The following is an 18859-nucleotide window of genomic DNA, read 5'->3' as shown; positions in this document are numbered from 1 at the left end:
GGCATTCACCGCGTGCCTTAATTGTATGGATATTAAATCAAGGTCCGCCGTGAACACGCAGAGTGGCGGGCCCGTGTCACCACCCTCCATGACGCGCGCACACCAGAGCAGGCTGCTCTTCAAAGAGTACCGCAAAGAGGGATGTCGTAATGCGTTTTGACAACACGCCGACGACAAAACGTCAAAATAATAATCACATTGGTGTTTCTACATTACTTTCTATTTCAATTTCGAGTGAGACACAGTCAAATACCAAAGCATATATTGCGCAGAGCAGGCCAACCAGTGGCCTATATTCACTCCCTTGATAAGCTGCTCTGTATATGATTCTGCAGCCTCAATTCAAGCAGCCATGGCTATTGTCCTCCTCCTTTTGAGTCTCTGGGATTTTTGTGCCTCAGTGGCAGTACGGTTAGGAATTCAAAAAGAATGTCAATGGCCAAATATAGCATATCATGAGTTAATCGGTGTCGCATAAACCAAGGCATTGAACTGCAGGCGACAGAATGAAAGCAATGAAGAGGGTAGCATCCGTCCGAAGGGCGCGCATTGTTATGATTCTCAGTCATTTTGCTGACCTCTGCAGTAGTGCATCCCTTGGACTACATCAGGTGTAAACAAAACACGTTTAAAATCGTAAAATACACAATCGTCTATTTTACAAAAAGCTGCCGACCAACCTTATTCAAAATAATATCACCGCCAAAACGAGCAAAATGACTGAAACACCACTACAGTCCCCCCGTAAACACGATGCTCCATTTTCTCCGTCGAGCATCTTTTGAGCTGCCGCCGTATCCCTTCTGCATCCCGCAACGAGGTCACGCCTGTCGTTTCGCGCTGGAACACACCTATTGTATCCCGTTTTTAATCGTAATCGTCTTCTGCTGCAGTGTTAAATGGCCTCGTTTGCGTCTTGGTTGCGCTGATCCCTTCTGGAGAGATTAGTGCTTCCTCGCGTCCCCGCGCGCTCGCCCTCCTCTGCTGATAGGACTCGAGCGCGAGAGGATTACATCGGGACATGGTGACGTCATGACCCGCACCGAAGGCCCCCCTCCCCTCCCGTTAACCAAATCCCCATCAGTACGATGCCCTTGAAAACCAGTGAGGCTGACATTCGGAGGACTGAGAGCCATTAGTGCCCTTTACATTCAGCTGAGTTGCTGTAGTAGCTACCCAAAATTGCTCAGAACCACAGCTGCTGTTATAAATGTCCCCGAGCAGTCCAAACAATATCTGCCACGGTCACTTCCTTCACATACTTTTGACTGATTTATTGCCAGACTTTAGAAAGAGGGCGAGAATTTTATGGAATCGCCATGGTCTCAAACCCGCATTGCATTCAGATTCAGAGCTTTAATGAAAGTATGTGTGCTTTATATTTTGGCAAATAGTCTACAAAATATATCTGAAGTACGTCATCTAAATATATTTTTTAAATACGAAATATTAAGTAGTGCCGGTGTCATGAGAAATCCAGTCCCCACCCGGAATCGGGTCTCCATTAGGACCCTGAGTGATCTTATTGGTTCAATTGACTACTAATGGGTATTATTTTTAGCGCCTGATTACAATTCCTGCAAAATCACGTTATATTTAATATAGTTAGAAATGCGTTATAATGACCATTAATGTGTTTTAAATTGCATAGTAGAATTATGTTTTTAAAACATAATAGAACAGCATTTTACACTAGTGAACTATTCTCGTTTTCTGAATATACATTGACAATTAAAACCACTAAAAAATTGATTTATTCGTGCATTTATCAGACGTTATAGTAATATATTTAAATACGTTTTTTTCCATAAAGAAATTGTGGTTGATTACAAATTTACACGTTATTAAATTACTTTTTTATAGTATAATTACATAATTGTAGATGTATAATATGTATGTTGGTTTTTATAAAAATATAAAACATTTTTGATCAGGCATTACCGTCGGGATGCTAAAGGAGACCCGATTCTGGGGCGGACTCGATTTCTCACTACACCAGGCAACGGATACTCGCGATTAATCGCATCCAAAATAAAAGCTTTGTGTACATAATATATGTGTGTGCGCTGTGTATATTTATTATGTATATATAAATACACACACATACATATATTTAAGAAAATATATTATGATTTGTAATTAAATATATTCTCTATATAATATATTTATATAATTATAAATATATACATGTAAATGCATGTAAATACTTTCAAAATATATACTATGTGTGTCTTTATGTATACATAATAAATATACACAGTACACACACATAATTAGAAAACCTGCTACTTAGGCCCTTTAGGCTAGGTAAATGTTTGAAAATGTTCTTAAAAGTATAAACTACTACATACTGCATATTCTTTGGGGGTTTTAAACTTAAAGGGATAGTTCACCCAAAAATGAAAATTCTGTCATTAATTGCACACCCTCATGTCATTCCAATCCCGACCTTCGTTCATCTTCAGAACACAAATGAAGATATTTTTTATGAAATCCAAGAGCCTACTGACCCTGCATAGACAGCAGGGGTCCTATCACGGGCAAGGCACAGAAATGTAGTAAGGACATTGTTAAAATAGTTCATGTGACATCAGTGGTTCAACCGCAATTTCATGAAGCTATGAGAATACTTTTTTGTGCAAAGAAAATAAAAATAACGACTTTATTCAACGTTTTCTTCTCTTCTGAGATAGTCTGCAACCAGTAACAAGAGTACCATGAACGCATGCGTGTGGTCCTTTTGATGTAGATCACGCATGCACTGTGCCTTGTTTACAAGTAGAGGAAGTTACATGCATGCATCATGGTACTCTCAGTAATGGCTACTCTGGTGATGTGGAGTACAATAATTGTTGAATAAAGTTGTTATTTTTGTTTTTTTTGCACACAAAAAGTATTCTCGTAGCTATGTAAAATTATGGTTGAACCACTGATGTCACATGAACCATAGTGCTATCAAACAATTAGTCGCAATTAATCGCATCCAAAATAAAGGGTTTTTTTACATAATAAATAAATATATATATATATATATGTGTGTGTGTGTGTGTGTACTTGTGTGTATATTTATTATGTATAAACACACACATGCATGTATACATTCAAGAAAAATATGCTATGTTTGTATATTAAATATATTTATAATATAAATTATATTAATATAAATATACATATAAATATATGCAATTATTTTCAAAATATATACTTCATGTGTGTGTATTTATATATGCATAATAAATATAAACAATATGCACACATACAAAAACTTTTATTTTGGATGCGATTAATCGTTGGACAGCACTACCATTTTAACGATGTCCTTACTACATTTCTTTACCTTGATCATGGAAGGACCTGTGCTATCTATGCAAAGCCAGCATCACAAACATATTAATTTGTGTTCCAAAGATGAATGAAGGCCTTGGTTTGGAACGACATGAGGGTGAGTAATTAATGACATTATTTTAATTTTTGGGTGAATTATCCCTTTGATTGACCATATGCACGGATTACTTCCTTGTTTAGACAAGCCAGCTAAGTCATTTCCGGTCAACTACTGTGCCGTAATATGAGCGTACTTTGTTCGTTTTCTCTATATAATCCATTCACAATCGAAGAAAAGTGTTGTTTGTCTAAGAGGACCAAACGTCCATGTATACCGTTTCAAGAATGACAAATGCCAGTTTAAAAAAAATATGCGAGTAAATCGGCTAAATATTCGCGAGTCTTTGCTATGATTGACAGTAGTAACCAGACCAAACAAATCACAAGCTGATGTCAAAAAAAGAGCTTAAATGATTCAGACTAAATTCAGAGTAACAAAACTGCAGCAGTAACAAGTATGTGTTGGTTAAATATAGGCTATTTAATAGATTTTACAGTTCAAGATAAAACTTAAAAGATGTAGTTATTAAATTTTATTAAATATTTCAAATTCCTATTGATTCATATTGAGTGCATTATTTAATTATTATACCATAAATATTTAACGTATTTGAAGTGAACTATATATTAGTAGCCTATTTAAATAATCCACCCTTATAGGCTGTTTGTGATTGTGAGCTTAATGACTTTCTGCACTTGCTATACTATATATATACACTTAAGGGCGGTAAAAGTACTACAATTTATACTAGTAATTTTATAACAAATCGAAAAGCAAGACGTCTTGAAAAAATATAGGGAGTTTAAAAGGCAGCTGCATAATAAATAATCCTCTGCTGCCATCCATTGGTTATATGGGTAATTCCATATTATTTTAGCCAAAAAATAGACGTTTTCCGTGAAAAGTCATTTTTTCTGATGCCGTTTTTATGAATGAAAAGTGAGTCCTTGAAGTACATTTTATTTCACAGCTGTAGAGTTAGAAAATAATAAAGGCTTTAAAATATTGCAAGATTTAAAAAAATGTGTAATGACTATGAAGGCAAGTTAGTGATTATCAAGAATACGATTAAGATGTCCTTGAAGAGAAATATCGCTAGCTAGCTAACGTTAGCATAAACACATTATGATAGTGTTTAGCTGTCAGCATTTAGCCTAAATGTACATCTATGCAGATATGGAGAGTACGGGATTACCAGGCTCCGCATTTAAATTATATGTTGTTAAATAATATGAAACTGAATGTTCATGCCGCTAACATTGTTTATAATGTTGCAAATTGCAATTATAATTTTTCTCAGTTTCTGATAAGAACGAGGCAGTAGATGAGTCTCAAGAGTGTCCACCTAATATATAGCACATATAAAATGAGCTTCAGCGGAAGTTTATGAGCTGGCTTATCTTTATGCGGAAGTTCTAAAGAACGCTACACGCATAAAGTCAATTAGGTTAAGAAGTAACAGCCAGTCCAAACAGTAAGCTACATTTGATGCGCACAACCCCAGATTCTTTGGTCGTGTGATTTCCAATATTGATCATAAACATTTGTGATTTGTAAACAAATATCCCATCTATATTTCTGCAAATGGACGCCAGTGGGAGGATAGGAAGCAAAAGTGGAACCCTAGAAACCCACGTGTGATTTCATGGACCTGACAGTTTGCCGCAGTAGGATAATCCATCCACCATCTTGAATTCACCTAATTTCCAATCCCCCTCAGTTCGACTGTAAATGTGTAAAATCCCAGAATAGATGCTCAACCGGGAAAACGGTTATTTATTCTTCCCCCTGAAGCGGTATTTTGGGCCTACTTCCTTCTCCGTTGCGCAAGGGAGGAGTTTTGTCTTTGCATTACAATGCCGGCCGGACCATTCATCCCGTGCGTCCCTGCTCTTCAGCGGCCTGTCCACCCCACAGCGCGACCGGGGCCTCTCCATCACAACAAGTCACCACGAATGTAAGTCAGTGCAGGAGGGAGGCTCTGGCGATGCAGGGGCGCGATTTAGCGGCTTTGTCATTGACGACGAGTCAAGATAATGTAGATGAATAAGAGCTGAGAAAGCCCTTTGATTTTAAGTAACTGCCTGCACCTGCTTCTACTGTCATGCATATCTAACCCCGCTGTCGAGGTCAAAGAAGCCGCGTATTCTTTAAGGGATTATTAAAAGACGTTAAACTTACTCGTTTAAAAACGATTGTTACTGTACTGCAGTTCAATCAGTCAATTTTGACGACACACACACAGATAGTATTTGCCTTACGGGAAATTATACACTATAAAACAAAGGCACCATACAAAAATATCAAACAATTATTTTGGCCAGGTATCGTAATTAATAAATTGTATAAGCCTAAAAAAGCCTAATAAAATAGTTGTCCTGAGAACAGAGAACACAATAGTAACATAAATTTAGTAGGCTACATAAATATTCTGTAATAAATTGTTCTTCTTTTATTTATATATATATATTTTTCTCCTCATTATATATCCTATTACTGTCCTATTTTCATCCTGTTTGATCATTTTCTACAACTTCCCTCTTTTCCTGTCTTACTGTGTCGGTCTTCCTTTTCTGCACCCTCTTTTACTTCCACCCTCCTTCTCTCTTCCTCCCACGTGTTTCTACATCACTCTCTTCAGTATGAGATCCACTCTGCCCAACATGTCTCAGCTGATTGGACCAGCTGCTCAACTCAAGTTCACCATAGCAACTATGATTCAGTCGCCCAGCAACGGGTTTTACTTTCACCCCACTTCCTACTCAGGGACCCCCATCTCCCCACAGCCAACCGTCCAGTGGATGAATCTGTTGATAAGTGATAAAGTGTGACTGTCTTACCTGGCATCTGCGGTTTCACAGGGTAGATCACAGCAGTGGGTAGTTGAGATCCATGTGAGGAGAGATGTGTTTCAAATCTTGTAGAAAAAATATTTTATGTATCTATGATTTATTTGTGATATGTATGTTTTGTATTATATTATAACTAATTTATAATATGGGAAAAATACACCCATTACATTACTGCATTACAATATTATTTATGATTTTTATTTAATGAAGATCTAATTAAACATAGAAACAGAACGAATAGAATAAGGCGGGCACCTAAAGGTGAAAGGTCATCAGCAATATAGAGAGGGTGTTCTTTAACTTCTATACATTATTACATCAGTCACAGGGTAATCTATAGTGCATTTCCTTTGTTGTATCCTCAGTCCCTCCTCTCCTGTTGTTTTATTATGTTTGACAGATAGAATTGGAGTCATTAACTATAACCCCAATTGCAGAAAAGTTGGGACATTTGTGAAAGGCCGTAAAATCAAGAATAAGTAATTTATTCATTCTTTTTGACCTTTATTTAATTGACAAAGAAACATTTTCCAATATTTTCACCGGCTAACTTAAATTTAATTTGTAAATATAAACAAATTTTGATTTGATGGCTACAACACTTTATACTGTGTCAAATCACCTTTCCTTTTAATTACACATTTCAATAATCTGAGAATTAAAGGGATAGTTCACCCAAAAATAAAAATTCTGTCATTAATTACTCACCCTTATGTCGTTCCAAACCATAAGACCCTTGTTCTTCTTTTTTTTTCATCAAATATTTTTGATGAAATCTGAGAGCTTTCTAACCTTGAATAGACAGCAACACAAGTGAAACATTTCCAGGCCCAGAAAGGTAGTAAAGACATTGTTAAAATAGTCCATGTGACAGTTTTTCAACCATAATTTTATGAAGCTATGAGAATACTTTTTGTGCACAAAGAAAACAAAAATAACAAATTTATTCAACAATTTTCTTTCTTACATCAGTCTGCACCACGCGTTCACGAGAGTTCCATGACACATGCCGTGCGTCGATTGTATTTGTTTTGATGGCCCTTTAAGTATGGTAATTACATTTCAGTTTGTTATGGTAGAATATTTTTCTACCATAACAAATTGTGTGGCTGTCTATGCAGGGTCAGAAAGCTCTTGGATTTCATCAAAAATATCTTATTTGCGTTCTGAAGATGAACAAAATGTCTTGTGGGTATGGAATGACATGAGGGTGAGTAATTAATAACAGGATTTTCATTTTTGGATGAACTATCCCTTTTCAGATGCACATTTTTAAAGTTTTGCAAGCAAAATTTTTGCCCGTTCTCACTGAATACAAGATTTCAGCTGCTCAACAGTCTATAGTCATTGTTGTCTGATTCTCCCTTTCGTGATGGGCCATACATTTTCAAGTGGAAACAGGTCTGCTGGCCAGTCAGTCTCATCCACATGTGTCTAAAAAACATGCTGTTGTAGCACATGCAGAATGAGACCTGGTATTGTCTTGATTTAATAACTATGGACTTATGAAATGAAATATGTCATCCTGATGGCAATATATGTCTTTGTGCAATCCCAATATATGCTTCCACATCAATAGTACACTGTAAAAAAATTGCTGTAGTTCTGCAGCTGGTTGCCAGTAACTTACTGTAGATTTTTAATTTATGTTATTTACTGGCAACAGGTTGTTCAAAGTTAAATGAACATTAAACATTAACAAGTCTTTGTCTTTACAGAATAAAACTATAAAATAACAACCTACTGCAAAGCATTCTGGGAACCAGAAACCTTCATCAACCTTTTTCTGTTTTTTTCCTTCAGATTTTGGTTCCCAGAATGCTTTGCATGAGGCTGTTATTTTAGTTTTATTCTGTAAAGATAAAGACTTGTTAATGTTTAATGTTCAATTAACTTTGAACAAACTGTTGCCAGTAAATAGCATAAATTTAAATCTACAGTAATTTACTGGCAACCAGCTGCCAGTAATACTGTAATTTCTACAGATTTTGTTTACAGTGTACCTTCACACATACAGTTAAACCAAAAATCATTCAGATACATTCAACATTTCTGACATTATCACAGTTTATTTTCTATAGTTTAGAAAATGGTAATAAAATATGACAAGAACTCAAAGTTAAACTGTGTCAGAACAAATTCATCTTGATAATGTCAGATAACTTTGATAGAAAGGTATGTAATGGATTACAATCAACCAAAAATTCACAACTATTAATACTTTGCTGACCAATTACCAAGCAATGCTTAATTTTGTTCAGACTATGTCACAATTAAATTTAACAGAGATTCAAGTTGCATTTCTTGATGCAGCTGCAGATGTTTAGTGACAGTTTGCCATAGTACTCCCAAGCCTGGAACAGACAAACCAAAAAATTATTCAGACGCCAGATATAAGTTTTTAAATTTTATAGTGGGTGCAGGACACTATAGCTAATTTATGTAAGTGAGGATAGCAAATAAAGTAAACTGTGACATATTATATATTAATTGGTGAACAAAGTATTGATAGTTGTGTAAATATTGTCATACTCCATCCATTGCATACCTTTTATCGAAGTTATCTGACATTATCAAGATGAATTTGTTCTGACACAGAGTTATTGTCATATTTTATTACCATTTTCTAAACTATAGCGGATATGGTGAAATGAGCATGGTGAAATGGTGAAGGTGTCTGAATGAATTTTGGTTTGACTGTAGCTATATTTTACACAGCAGCATGACAGTTTCTCATGCAATGCCATCTGAGGGCTCATGACAATTCTCTCATGAAATTTGCCACAAAGTGTTGAGCCACCTGCTTATTGTGGACTGTTTCAAACCAGTTTAACTTGGATATTTAACCTTTTCACTTTTATTATGCCTCTGTCCCAACTTTTGTGGAGTGTGTTGTACCCATCAAAATTAAAAATTGTTTGGTCAGTGAAAACATTACAATTTTTTTTTCAGCAAATTTCACAAATAATTATGAAAATGGCAAGTAACACATTGAATTAAACATTCAATTTTGATTTCTGACTAAAATAGTATTTTCTTAACATACTTCAATAATCTTGTTTTATTTATTTCTATTTTTAAGTTCAACATTATTTGATGAATCCACTTAGAAAACTTTTGAAAATATTTTTTGGTATGTACCTGAAAAGTATAGTTAGTTTATCCAGCCCTGCCAATACTATCCAATTTTTTTAGGATAATTCATATAATTCCTCTGAGTCTGTTATTATTTTTATTTGACATGTTTATGGCTAGTAGAATCATGTTTGCATTTGAATGATTAGAATAAACAAATTAGGCTATCAACTCTCACTTATTGAACAGATGTGTTTCTCCTTATCACAAAATACTTGATTGCCTTCCATCAACCCCCTCCAGGATTCCTCCAGCACTGCAAGACTAATTTTAATCATGCTCATTTGCATTAGTAAATGATGACTAATTAATCAGACTTGTTTGGGGCATTTCTTGGGTGTAGGAGGAATATTGTCATTTAGCTATTATATCATTTGACTGACATAAAATCTGTTTATACAATGGGGGCAAACTGTTTTCCTAAAATAAATCATGTGTTACATTAATTCTTTAGCATTTACTATTACCGTACTGTCAAAAACAGTGTTTGTGTGCAGCCCAGTTTCCCTTCGACTTTTTGAGGGAGATTTTTTGAAAATGTCTTCACTCTCTTACATGCGTACACAGGGTAGATTAACACCCAGTAGTAATTTGGCGTGATGACCCAGTTTCCAAAAGCAAAGCCAGTCTTTTCCATTCCTCCAAAGTCAGTTTATATGACAGAATATCAACAATATCAAATGCTCTGGAACAGATATTTGACCAGTTGGCATACAAATTATAGAAATAATAATAAAAAAGATTAACTAATTCTTTTAAATAATTAAATAGCCTATAGCTTTAATTATTTGCTTTCATTTAGGCTACAATTTGTTACTGAAATCTGACATTTGTTCCCAAAATATGCAGTTTGTCGACTAAACGTTCATAAACGCAAAACGCCATCTTACATTAAGTTAACATCAAGTAAACATATTTTTAATGTCGTTGTTATTATGACTGAAAAACAATACGCTTACTATTAGATGAAAACAGCGCCTGTTTGTTTATGTTTGTGTGGCGGGACGCAGATTTGATTGGACAGACTGTTAATCCTTCGAAAGTTTCGACAGGTCAAATAGGCGTTTGCTGCAGCAAACTCAAGCGACAAAGGACGTTGGACGTGGACAAATAATACATTCATATTTACTGACAGAATGAACATCAGGAGAATGAACCCAGTGCCGGTTGGTGACCAAAACTGTGAACTGCGCTTCTACACTTCCGTGAGCTGCACGCCCTACGGTCAGAGTGGAGTTCCCACGCACCCCTCCGATGAATTAACCACGGACCATCGCATAATCGAAGAGACAGCATCGGAGATGGACAGAAAAAGTTTTCGGTGTCTGGAAAATGGATTTCACGGAAACTCGGTGCCGAGCGGCGGAACAGTTAAAAAGCCCAGAGCGCTGCGCCTACTTACCAATGCGCGTGAACGGAGGCGCATGCACGATCTTAACGACGCGCTGGATGACCTGAGAGCTGTCATACCGTACACGCCGAATCAAAACGTGAAAAAACTATCCAAGATAGCGACACTGCTCCTGGCCAAAAACCACATCCTAATGCAAGCTAGGGCCTTGAAGGAGATGCGGAGGATAGTTGAGCAGCTGAACGTGACACGGAATATTATGACGGCACATGTAGGCCTATTGTCAAACTAAGTCTTTATGTCAGCGTGTTATTAATTGTTTTATATATAATTATGAACAATGTGACCTAATAAATATATTTTATTATCTTACACGTGCAAGTGTTTGCATATTGTATCATGAACACTGTAAATAAAAGGGAAGAGATATGTGAAATCTGAAGCCTTTTATTTACATTTTTTTCACCCATGTTTTAGCAGCTATTGTGAAAATCATCAAAATATATATAGCTAGACATTTCTGTTGAAACAAGTTTGTCTTGAGTTTTGAAAAGGTAAAGAGTTTTGTTTTTGAAAAGTATGCCTATTTATTATCTTGCTTATTTTGAAACAGTTCAAATGCAAAAACATGGTCAGGATGTAAGGTAACTAGTCTTTACAAGATTTAGCTTAAATAAATAGTATTATAAATGAATATTAAATAATAGTATTTTAAAATCATACACGAAACCAATACACATACACTACAGCTCAAGTTTTTACCAGTAAGATTTTTAAATGTTTTTTTTTATAAAGAAGTCTCTGCTCACCAAGCCTGCAATATTTGATCCAAACTACAGCACAAAAAAAAAAAAAAAATTCAAGTATTTAAAAATGTATATTTTAAAATGTAATTTATTCCTGTGATCAAATCTAAATTTTAAGCATGTCAAAAGTTATAAAAAAAACAACAACCAAGGAAATCTGTACATTGATATGAAGATAGTTAAAAATATAAAACTGGGTCCAGCCGCATAAACTTAGCTACTATGTTAAGACTGTCTCAGGAACTCATCTAAACTAGTTAGCCAAGGGGTAATAAGTCTTTAATTTTGCAAATCCAAATTAGACCAATCGACTTATGTAACCAACTTGACAAAGCTATGACCAGTTTTAAAGAAAAAATTAGATGACTAACTTGTAAGTCTAAAAATTAAGGGGTGTAAACTTTTGAACAGAAAGAAGATGTGTACATTTTTCTTATTTTGTCTAAATATCTTTTTTTTTTTTTAGTACTGCTCTTCAGAAGCTACAGAAGATACTTACATGTTGCCTAGAAGACAAAATAAAACAAAATAAGACAAAAATTTACCCTGATCTTCAAATAAACTAAATTTTACCCCCTGGTTTTTAATACATCATGTTTTCTTCTGAAGCATTGGTGAGCATTTGAACCTTTTGTAATAGTTGCATATGAGTCCCTCAGTTGTCCTCAGTGGGAAAAGATGGATCTCAAAATCATACCAAATGATTTTGGGAAACACAATAATGCTGAAAAATTAAAGTATTTGTGGGACCTGAAAGATTATTCTGAAGAACAGTGGGCAGTTTAACTGTTCAAGACAAACAGGGGAACAACAAAACAAAACAAAACATAACATTAACAAACAAACAAAAAGACTTAGATGTGGATCATTTGAACAGGGTCATTTTTATAAATTGAACTATTATTTTCTCTTGGGGACTATATGTAAATGTATTTTATGTGAATATCTTTTTCAGGCCAGTTCTAAGAAAAAAAAAAAAAAAACATGCATTTTATATGATCCCTCGTATTTTGGTAAAATAATTAACATTTTGCAGATTCTGCAAGGCGTATGTAAACTTTGACCTCAATTTATACCCTCAAATCACAATTACACTTTATAGAATGTCAGTCTTTGATAGAGTTGATTTGATTAACTAAATAAATAAATTCCAAATAAACAAAATCACACACAATAAAAATATGTCACAGACAAAAGTTTTATTGCATCACCTGTTTTGTCTGAGAAATAACATATGGTGTGGTTCAACCTGAAAGCACACACACAAAAAAACATTTTCATTGGCTCGTCTGGTCATCATCAGCAGAATTTACCGGCTGTTGTCATTTTAATGTTATGAGGAATGGAAACAAACAATAGATTTATTGCATTGTACTGTATTATCTAAGCACACAACAGACCTCCTCCACTAGGGGGATTTCTCATCTGGTCCATATAATAAAGGTGATAGTCCCGTCTAATCTCTGAGACATAATCAGTTCTCGCCCTACAGTATATTTTGATGCCTGTTTTGCAAACAGCATTGTGTTAGATATAAGAGGATTAGGCAAATGCAGGCTTGTTTTGAGAAGGTTTTAGAATAACAAGGTAAACCATTAAAGGTTATTGTTTATATTAGGCTATTCTAGGCTGTGGCCTCTTGAACAAAACACTGAAACTGCTGGAGAAGTTAAAAACAATACTAAAAAATATTAGGTCATTACTGCTAATGTCCAACTATGACAGTTTGATTAATCATTATTTGGTCCATTTAAAATAAGAAAGAAACAAAAAAAACAAAGAATTAATTACAATAAGATTTAATGACGACTGTAAGAAAAACATCTTATTTATCAGTAAAAAGCTGACAGTTTTAGACTTTTGGGTATAAACTAAATCTGCGATTTAATTACATAGTCCAAACTGTTATTTTTTCTTAAGTAACGTTAGTTCCGAAAAAAAAAAAAAAAAGAATAAATACTTGTAATGATAAATCTGTATGATTAGTCCACATGTTCACTGTACACCTGATCTGGCAACCGTTTTTTATTGCACTGATCTGGCAACCTTACCAGCTTTGCCACAGCAACCGTGACGTCAGTATTCTGACCAATCACTGACGTCCCCTCAAGTCTCGTTAAGAGCTCTCCTCTGTTATCGCGTGATCTTCGCTGAGGCCCACCGCTATTTATAACCGTAAACAGTAAGTATTTTATCATCATTCTTCATATTTTGCGAAAAAAAAAAAACAAATAACATGAATAAACAACAGTTAAAATCTGTATAATTGACTATTATTTTGTTTTCATGCGTGGTCATGCGCTAATGTTATTGTTAGAAAATAGCTGAACAAACCCGTTTGCAAGTCTCACTCGGTGCTGTGGTTCATGCACTCGGGGCTTGTTTATTTTCATGCCTCCATAAAAGCGAAAAATGATTAATTATAAATTTCATCACGTAATAGCGAGTCTTTAATCATTTTAAACCTGTCAAGTGGATCAGTGTCACCATTTAAAATTCCTTTAACGTCGCGTAGGTTACACTGTTGACTGTCCAGTGAGCCGCTGGCTGCTCTGTTGTGTTGTTCATGAGCAGAAACACCGCGAAAATATGAACGTGCGCAGTGCAGTTCATTCATTTACCTTCAAACACCAAGATCACAACGCTACGCTACTTAAAAAACAAAAATGGGTTCTCCTTTTTTGATAACATGGACAGCCAGAAACAGTGTTCACTAAAAATGAATCAAACTAATACTCTAATAATAGCATTTAAAGGTGAGTGCCCTTGCATTTTTATATTGGACGTGCAAAATGTATTTTGTTCTTTTTTACCACAGTACATCCATGATGAGTTATTCAGAAAAGCCTGAGGATATTACAAAGGAAGAATGGATGGACAAACTGAATAACGTGCACATTCAGAGGGCAGATATGAACAGGCTCATAATGAACTATCTAGTAACAGGTATGTCAGTATTATGTTATAGTATGGTGCTTGATTCTAACCTGTAGCATTTACACAATATATGATTTACATTATGTTATTTCACAGAGGGATTTAAAGAGGCTGCAGAGAAGTTTCGTATGGAATCTGGGATTGAGCCGAACGTAGATCTGGATTCTCTGGATGAGAGGATAAAGATCAGGGAAATGGTTCTGAAAGGTCAGATCCAGGAAGCCATTGCTCTCATTAACAGCCTCCACCCAGAGCTCCTTGACACCAATCGATACCTCTACTTTCACCTCCAGGTAAACATCTGACCTCATACAGACATGCTGAGAGGCAGGGAGATGATTAAAAGTTCTATTCACACCTAGTATTAAGATGTGTTTTAAATGTGTTTCCTGCTTGGGTTTCGTTTAGACTGTTCCCTCTTATTTCATCACACTTTACATCACGTTTGCGAGAGGCCTGACTGCTGCACACAAATACAAATGTGACTATAAAGCCATTACGCTGCTAGAATGCAAAGGAAAGACTATCAATGGTCACATAGGTTGACCATCCTCTTTTTACTGGATTTTTAAATGGCCTAAAATGCCCGGGCTTTAGGGGGTTTTGCACCGACGGAACCTTTTCAGAGTTCCTAGAACTGTTTGCGGAAGTACCTGCTTTTTGGCGTGTTTGCACCGCAGGAACTAGGAATGTATTTAGTTCTAGGTACTCCTTTTTGGGGTACTAAATTAGCTCCTACTATCCTAAAATAGTTCTATAGGAACTACCTGTGATGTAAGTGTATGCGGATTGGCCAAATGCATACGAAACACCGGCTATCCGGCATTTTTAAAAAGCCATGTGAAAATATTTATTCCACGAACATGGAAAACAGTGATAACAGCATTTAGCTACATTTAGCTCTTTTCTCAAACTCGATGATATGTAACACAGCAAGTTGTCATAGGTGATTTAGTCAGATTTTCATGCTCTTTTAATTAGGTAAATTGTGCGTTTACATTCCATCTTTATCACGAAACCCACGACACACAACAAAAACAGCTTGTTGATGTTTGTAAATGACACGAATAAAGACATGGCTGTCAGCCGCTTCAGAGTTCCTGCTGCCGGTGCAAATGCAACCAGGAAATCGGCCAGAGGGAGAAATTGGTTCTCTAGAAACCACCAAGCAGAACTACGCAGTGCAAAAGCCTCCTTTGTTTTCCCTTTACCTAGTTTGCATGTGCATTGTGAATAAATGTAACATGGCCATGAATTCTGTCATGGTTCATATTGGCTAAAATGCTTCGTTAGGCCTGGCTTACACCTGGTAATTTTTTTAAATGTGTTTTCGTTGATCTGATTGCAAATTTAAATACAGGTGTAAACAGGGTCTAAATCACACCCAGAATCTCAAATCTTGCCCGTTCAATTGGTTCAGTGCCTTGCTCAATTCCTGTCGGTACTGAGATTTGAACTTGTGACCACTGTGTTACAAGTCTGACTCTCTAACCATTAGGTTAGTTCCACAACTCCCCATTACTTGCTGAATGTAACTAATAAGTAAGTCTTAAGTACCACAAGTATACAGTAATCAACATTTGAAGTGGATCAAAAAAGTTAATCAAAGTTGTTCTAAGACAAGACACGGGTATAGTTTTGGTTTAAGGACAACTCTGATGAAAGGTTTTGATGCACTTCAAATGTTGACTACTGTATTTGTAGCAATAGCTAAAAATACTTTGAATGGGTCAAAATGATAGATTTTTCATGTATGGAAAAATTATTAGTATATTAAGTATCCATGTTCAGTTCAAAAAAAATTGTAAAAGATTTTTTTAAAATAAACACTTAATTTGTGATTGATAATATGCATTGCTAAGAACTTCATTTGGACAACTTTAAAGGTGATTTACTCAATATTTAGATTTTTTGCCATCCTCAGATTCCTGATTTTTAATTAGTTTTATCTCGGCCAAATATTGTTGTGTCCTAACAAACCATACATCAATGGAAAGCTTATTTATTGCAATTTAAAAAAAGAAGGACCCTTATGACTGGTTTTGTGGTCCAAAGTCACATGACAGAGCGGCAACAAGGGACGCACATTACACAACCTTTCAGTAGAAAGAACTGCAGACCAGACAATCGGCGACAACGCTTTTCTAAAATCGTCTCTGATAATGCACACTACACGGTTGTCACATGTGAACGTGCACCAGTTTGTCTCCAATTTTGGGTATTAATTTGCAATTTCCACAAAATGAGTAAAAATCAGGGCACAATGCAGCATAGTTTGAATCGATTGTTTTGGTGTGCTTTTTTTAAAACCTGTCCTATTACAGTTACATGTTTGGGAAGTGAGCAGCAAGACGGTGGTCTTTTGTGGTTGCTTAAATGCATTTGACAACATGAGCGTCTGCGCTATGAAAGCAATCCGATTTGAATCCGATTTAGTGTTGTTCACTTGTGATCAGATCAAGGAAAACGCATCTAAATACCAGGTGTAAACAGCATTTCGTTTTGTGAACCATGACAGAATCCATGGGCATGTTACGTTTATTCACAATGCACAAGCAAATGTAGTAATAAAGGCCTCTTGTTTCACCCCAAATGACAAAAATGAAAATGAACCGAAAAGGAAACGGTCCTAAAAATAAAACTTGACCTAGTCTGAGCCTTAGACGTCAGTCCCATAGACAGTTGGCTAAACGTCTGATGCATATGGCACACAAAATTGGAAACACTTTGCGAGTTTCGAATTCGCCATCTGATAATTTGAATTATACAGGATTTCCGGGGGAATTGTGTTGCGTTCTTTAATATTCCGCCTGGAAACAAGAACCCCAAACAAGAAACAAAACCCCATATAGAAGAAAACCCTTGTGACAAAGAGCGCTTAACGGGATCAATTAAATGCTGGGTTTTCAAAAGTGTGTGAAATATGTCAAGTTCGTGAGATAAACTTTTTACACACCAGTCTGTCCTAAACATGGCACGGCACAAAAACAATATGTGATTGGTTGATTTGTCTATCAGTTAAAATGGCCTCTTGGGCAGTCCTTGGTTCTTAGCAAAGGTTCCCAGACCTTCTGCTGTCAGTCTGATGGTCTGGCTATGCAAGACTAAACTTGGCCTGATCTTTACTGTGAAACTGTTACCTTCACTCTTGTAGCAGCAGCATCTGATTGAGCTCATCCGTCTGCGGGAGACTGAAGCAGCGCTGGAGTTTGCGCAGTCACAGCTGGCCGAACAGGGAGAGGAGAGCAGAGAATGTCTTACTGAGATGGAGCGAACCCTGGCACTGCTCGCCTTCGACAACCCTGAGGAATCGCCGTTTGGAGACCTGCTCAACATGATGCAGAGGCAGAAGGTACATGTGTTTATTTGTGCGGGACATGCATTATAATGGGTTCGTTGTTTCCATGACAGTTGATTGTGGTTTACTTTACCTGGTGTGAATTCTGCACTTATTCCTCCCTTCTTATTGCCGGGTTCTGTCTCCCTCTATAGGTGTGGAGCGAGGTGAACCAGGCTGTCCTAGACTATGAGAACAGGGAATCGACTCCAAAATTAGCAAAGCTGCTGAAGCTTTTACTGTGGGCTCAAAACGAACTGGACCAGAAAAAAGTGAAATACTCCAGAATGACAGACCTTAGCAAGGGCACCATCGAGGACCCCAAGTAGAGACTGTAATCCACATGGACATGCACATGGATTTTTTTGTTTTGTCCTATTTATGAACAGTCAGTGACTGGATAGCAAATATAAATCTATATATGATGTTTTTTTCCTGATGCATCTATAAAAAGTAACTTAAGCAACAGTATATGATTTTATTTCAAACAAAACTATACTGGTTGAAAACTGTAAACCTACATTTTTATTTTAATCTACCATTTACTATACTGGTAGGCTATTTTCTGAAAAACATGGAATATTCCTATGGTACTGTTTTTGCTCATTTTCAGTCTGTCATATCATATAGGTTTTGTAGTTTTATTTTATCATATTGTATTTTATTTCATCCTCTTCACTGTTTTCACATACAGTATGTCCTCATGCTTATATTAGGCTGTTTTTAAGGGAAATACCAGCTCCTGGATGGAAAGAAAAAGACGGATATGATATAATCTTCATCATGGATCTAACTTCATTTTTTATTTATGAGACACTACAGATGTCGGTTAAACAGTGTCGAGTTTTAGACCTTCATTATATAAGCTATTTTAATTAAAAAATCACAAATATTGTCATTACAGACTTAAAGCCTTATGTTTATGATTTTCGTCTCTCATTTTTGTTCACGTTTTGTACCGCTTGTTTGGGATAAAGTTGATTTCACAGTAGATTTTGTTTATTGGAGTTTTTCTGAATCACATTTTTAAAAGGCTGATTCTTCCAAAGTGGTGAT

At 36.0% G+C, this 18859-nt stretch overlaps 1 protein-coding gene and 1 long non-coding RNA gene across 3 annotated transcripts; both read left to right on the top strand.

Annotated features, from left to right (window-relative positions):
- The first annotated feature begins 4952 nt into the window (after nt 1–4952).
- On the top strand, nt 4953–11095 carry LOC141287344 (uncharacterized). The gene is made up of 2 exons (XR_012339446.1): nt 4953–5342; nt 10508–11095. It is a non-coding gene; the product is annotated as an uncharacterized lncRNA (long non-coding RNA).
- Nucleotides 11096–13673: 2578 nt separating this feature from the next.
- On the top strand, nt 13674–18794 carry gid8a (GID complex subunit 8 homolog a (S. cerevisiae)). 2 transcript variants are annotated; one of them, XM_073819080.1, is made up of 5 exons: nt 13674–13711; nt 14348–14475; nt 14563–14759; nt 17621–17818; nt 17959–18794. In XM_073819080.1, exons 2-5 carry the CDS (start codon nt 14355–14357, stop codon nt 18130–18132), a joined length of 690 nt encoding a protein of 229 aa, XP_073675181.1. In that variant the 5' UTR covers nt 13674–13711; nt 14348–14354; the 3' UTR covers nt 18133–18794. The 2 variants fall into 2 exon arrangements, with proteins under 2 accessions (XP_073675181.1, XP_073675180.1); XM_073819079.1 differs by lacking the exon at nt 13674–13711 and having other exon boundaries at nt 13775–14475.
- Nucleotides 18795–18859: the final 65 nt, after the last annotated feature.

Source organism: Garra rufa, chromosome 15, assembly GCF_049309525.1.
Source record: "Garra rufa chromosome 15, GarRuf1.0, whole genome shotgun sequence".
NCBI classification, from domain to species: Eukaryota; Metazoa; Chordata; class Actinopteri; order Cypriniformes; family Cyprinidae; genus Garra; species Garra rufa.
The sequence above is the reverse complement of the archived record's forward strand: the minus strand, read 5'-3'. Positions and strand labels throughout refer to the sequence as shown.

What these genes read in the sequence shown, in the direction of transcription:
- gid8a (XM_073819079.1), top strand. Translation starts at nt 14,322, where the DNA reads ATGTATTTTGTTCTTTTTTACCACAGTACATCCATGATGAGTTATTCA. An exon ending in ACCTCTACTTTCACCTCCAG is followed by an intron (nt 14,760 to 17,620) that starts GTAAACATCTGA and finishes TCACTCTTGTAG; the next exon opens with CAGCAGCATCTGATTGAGCT. An exon ending in ACATGATGCAGAGGCAGAAG is followed by an intron (nt 17,819 to 17,958) that starts GTACATGTGTTT and finishes CTCCCTCTATAG; the next exon opens with GTGTGGAGCGAGGTGAACCA.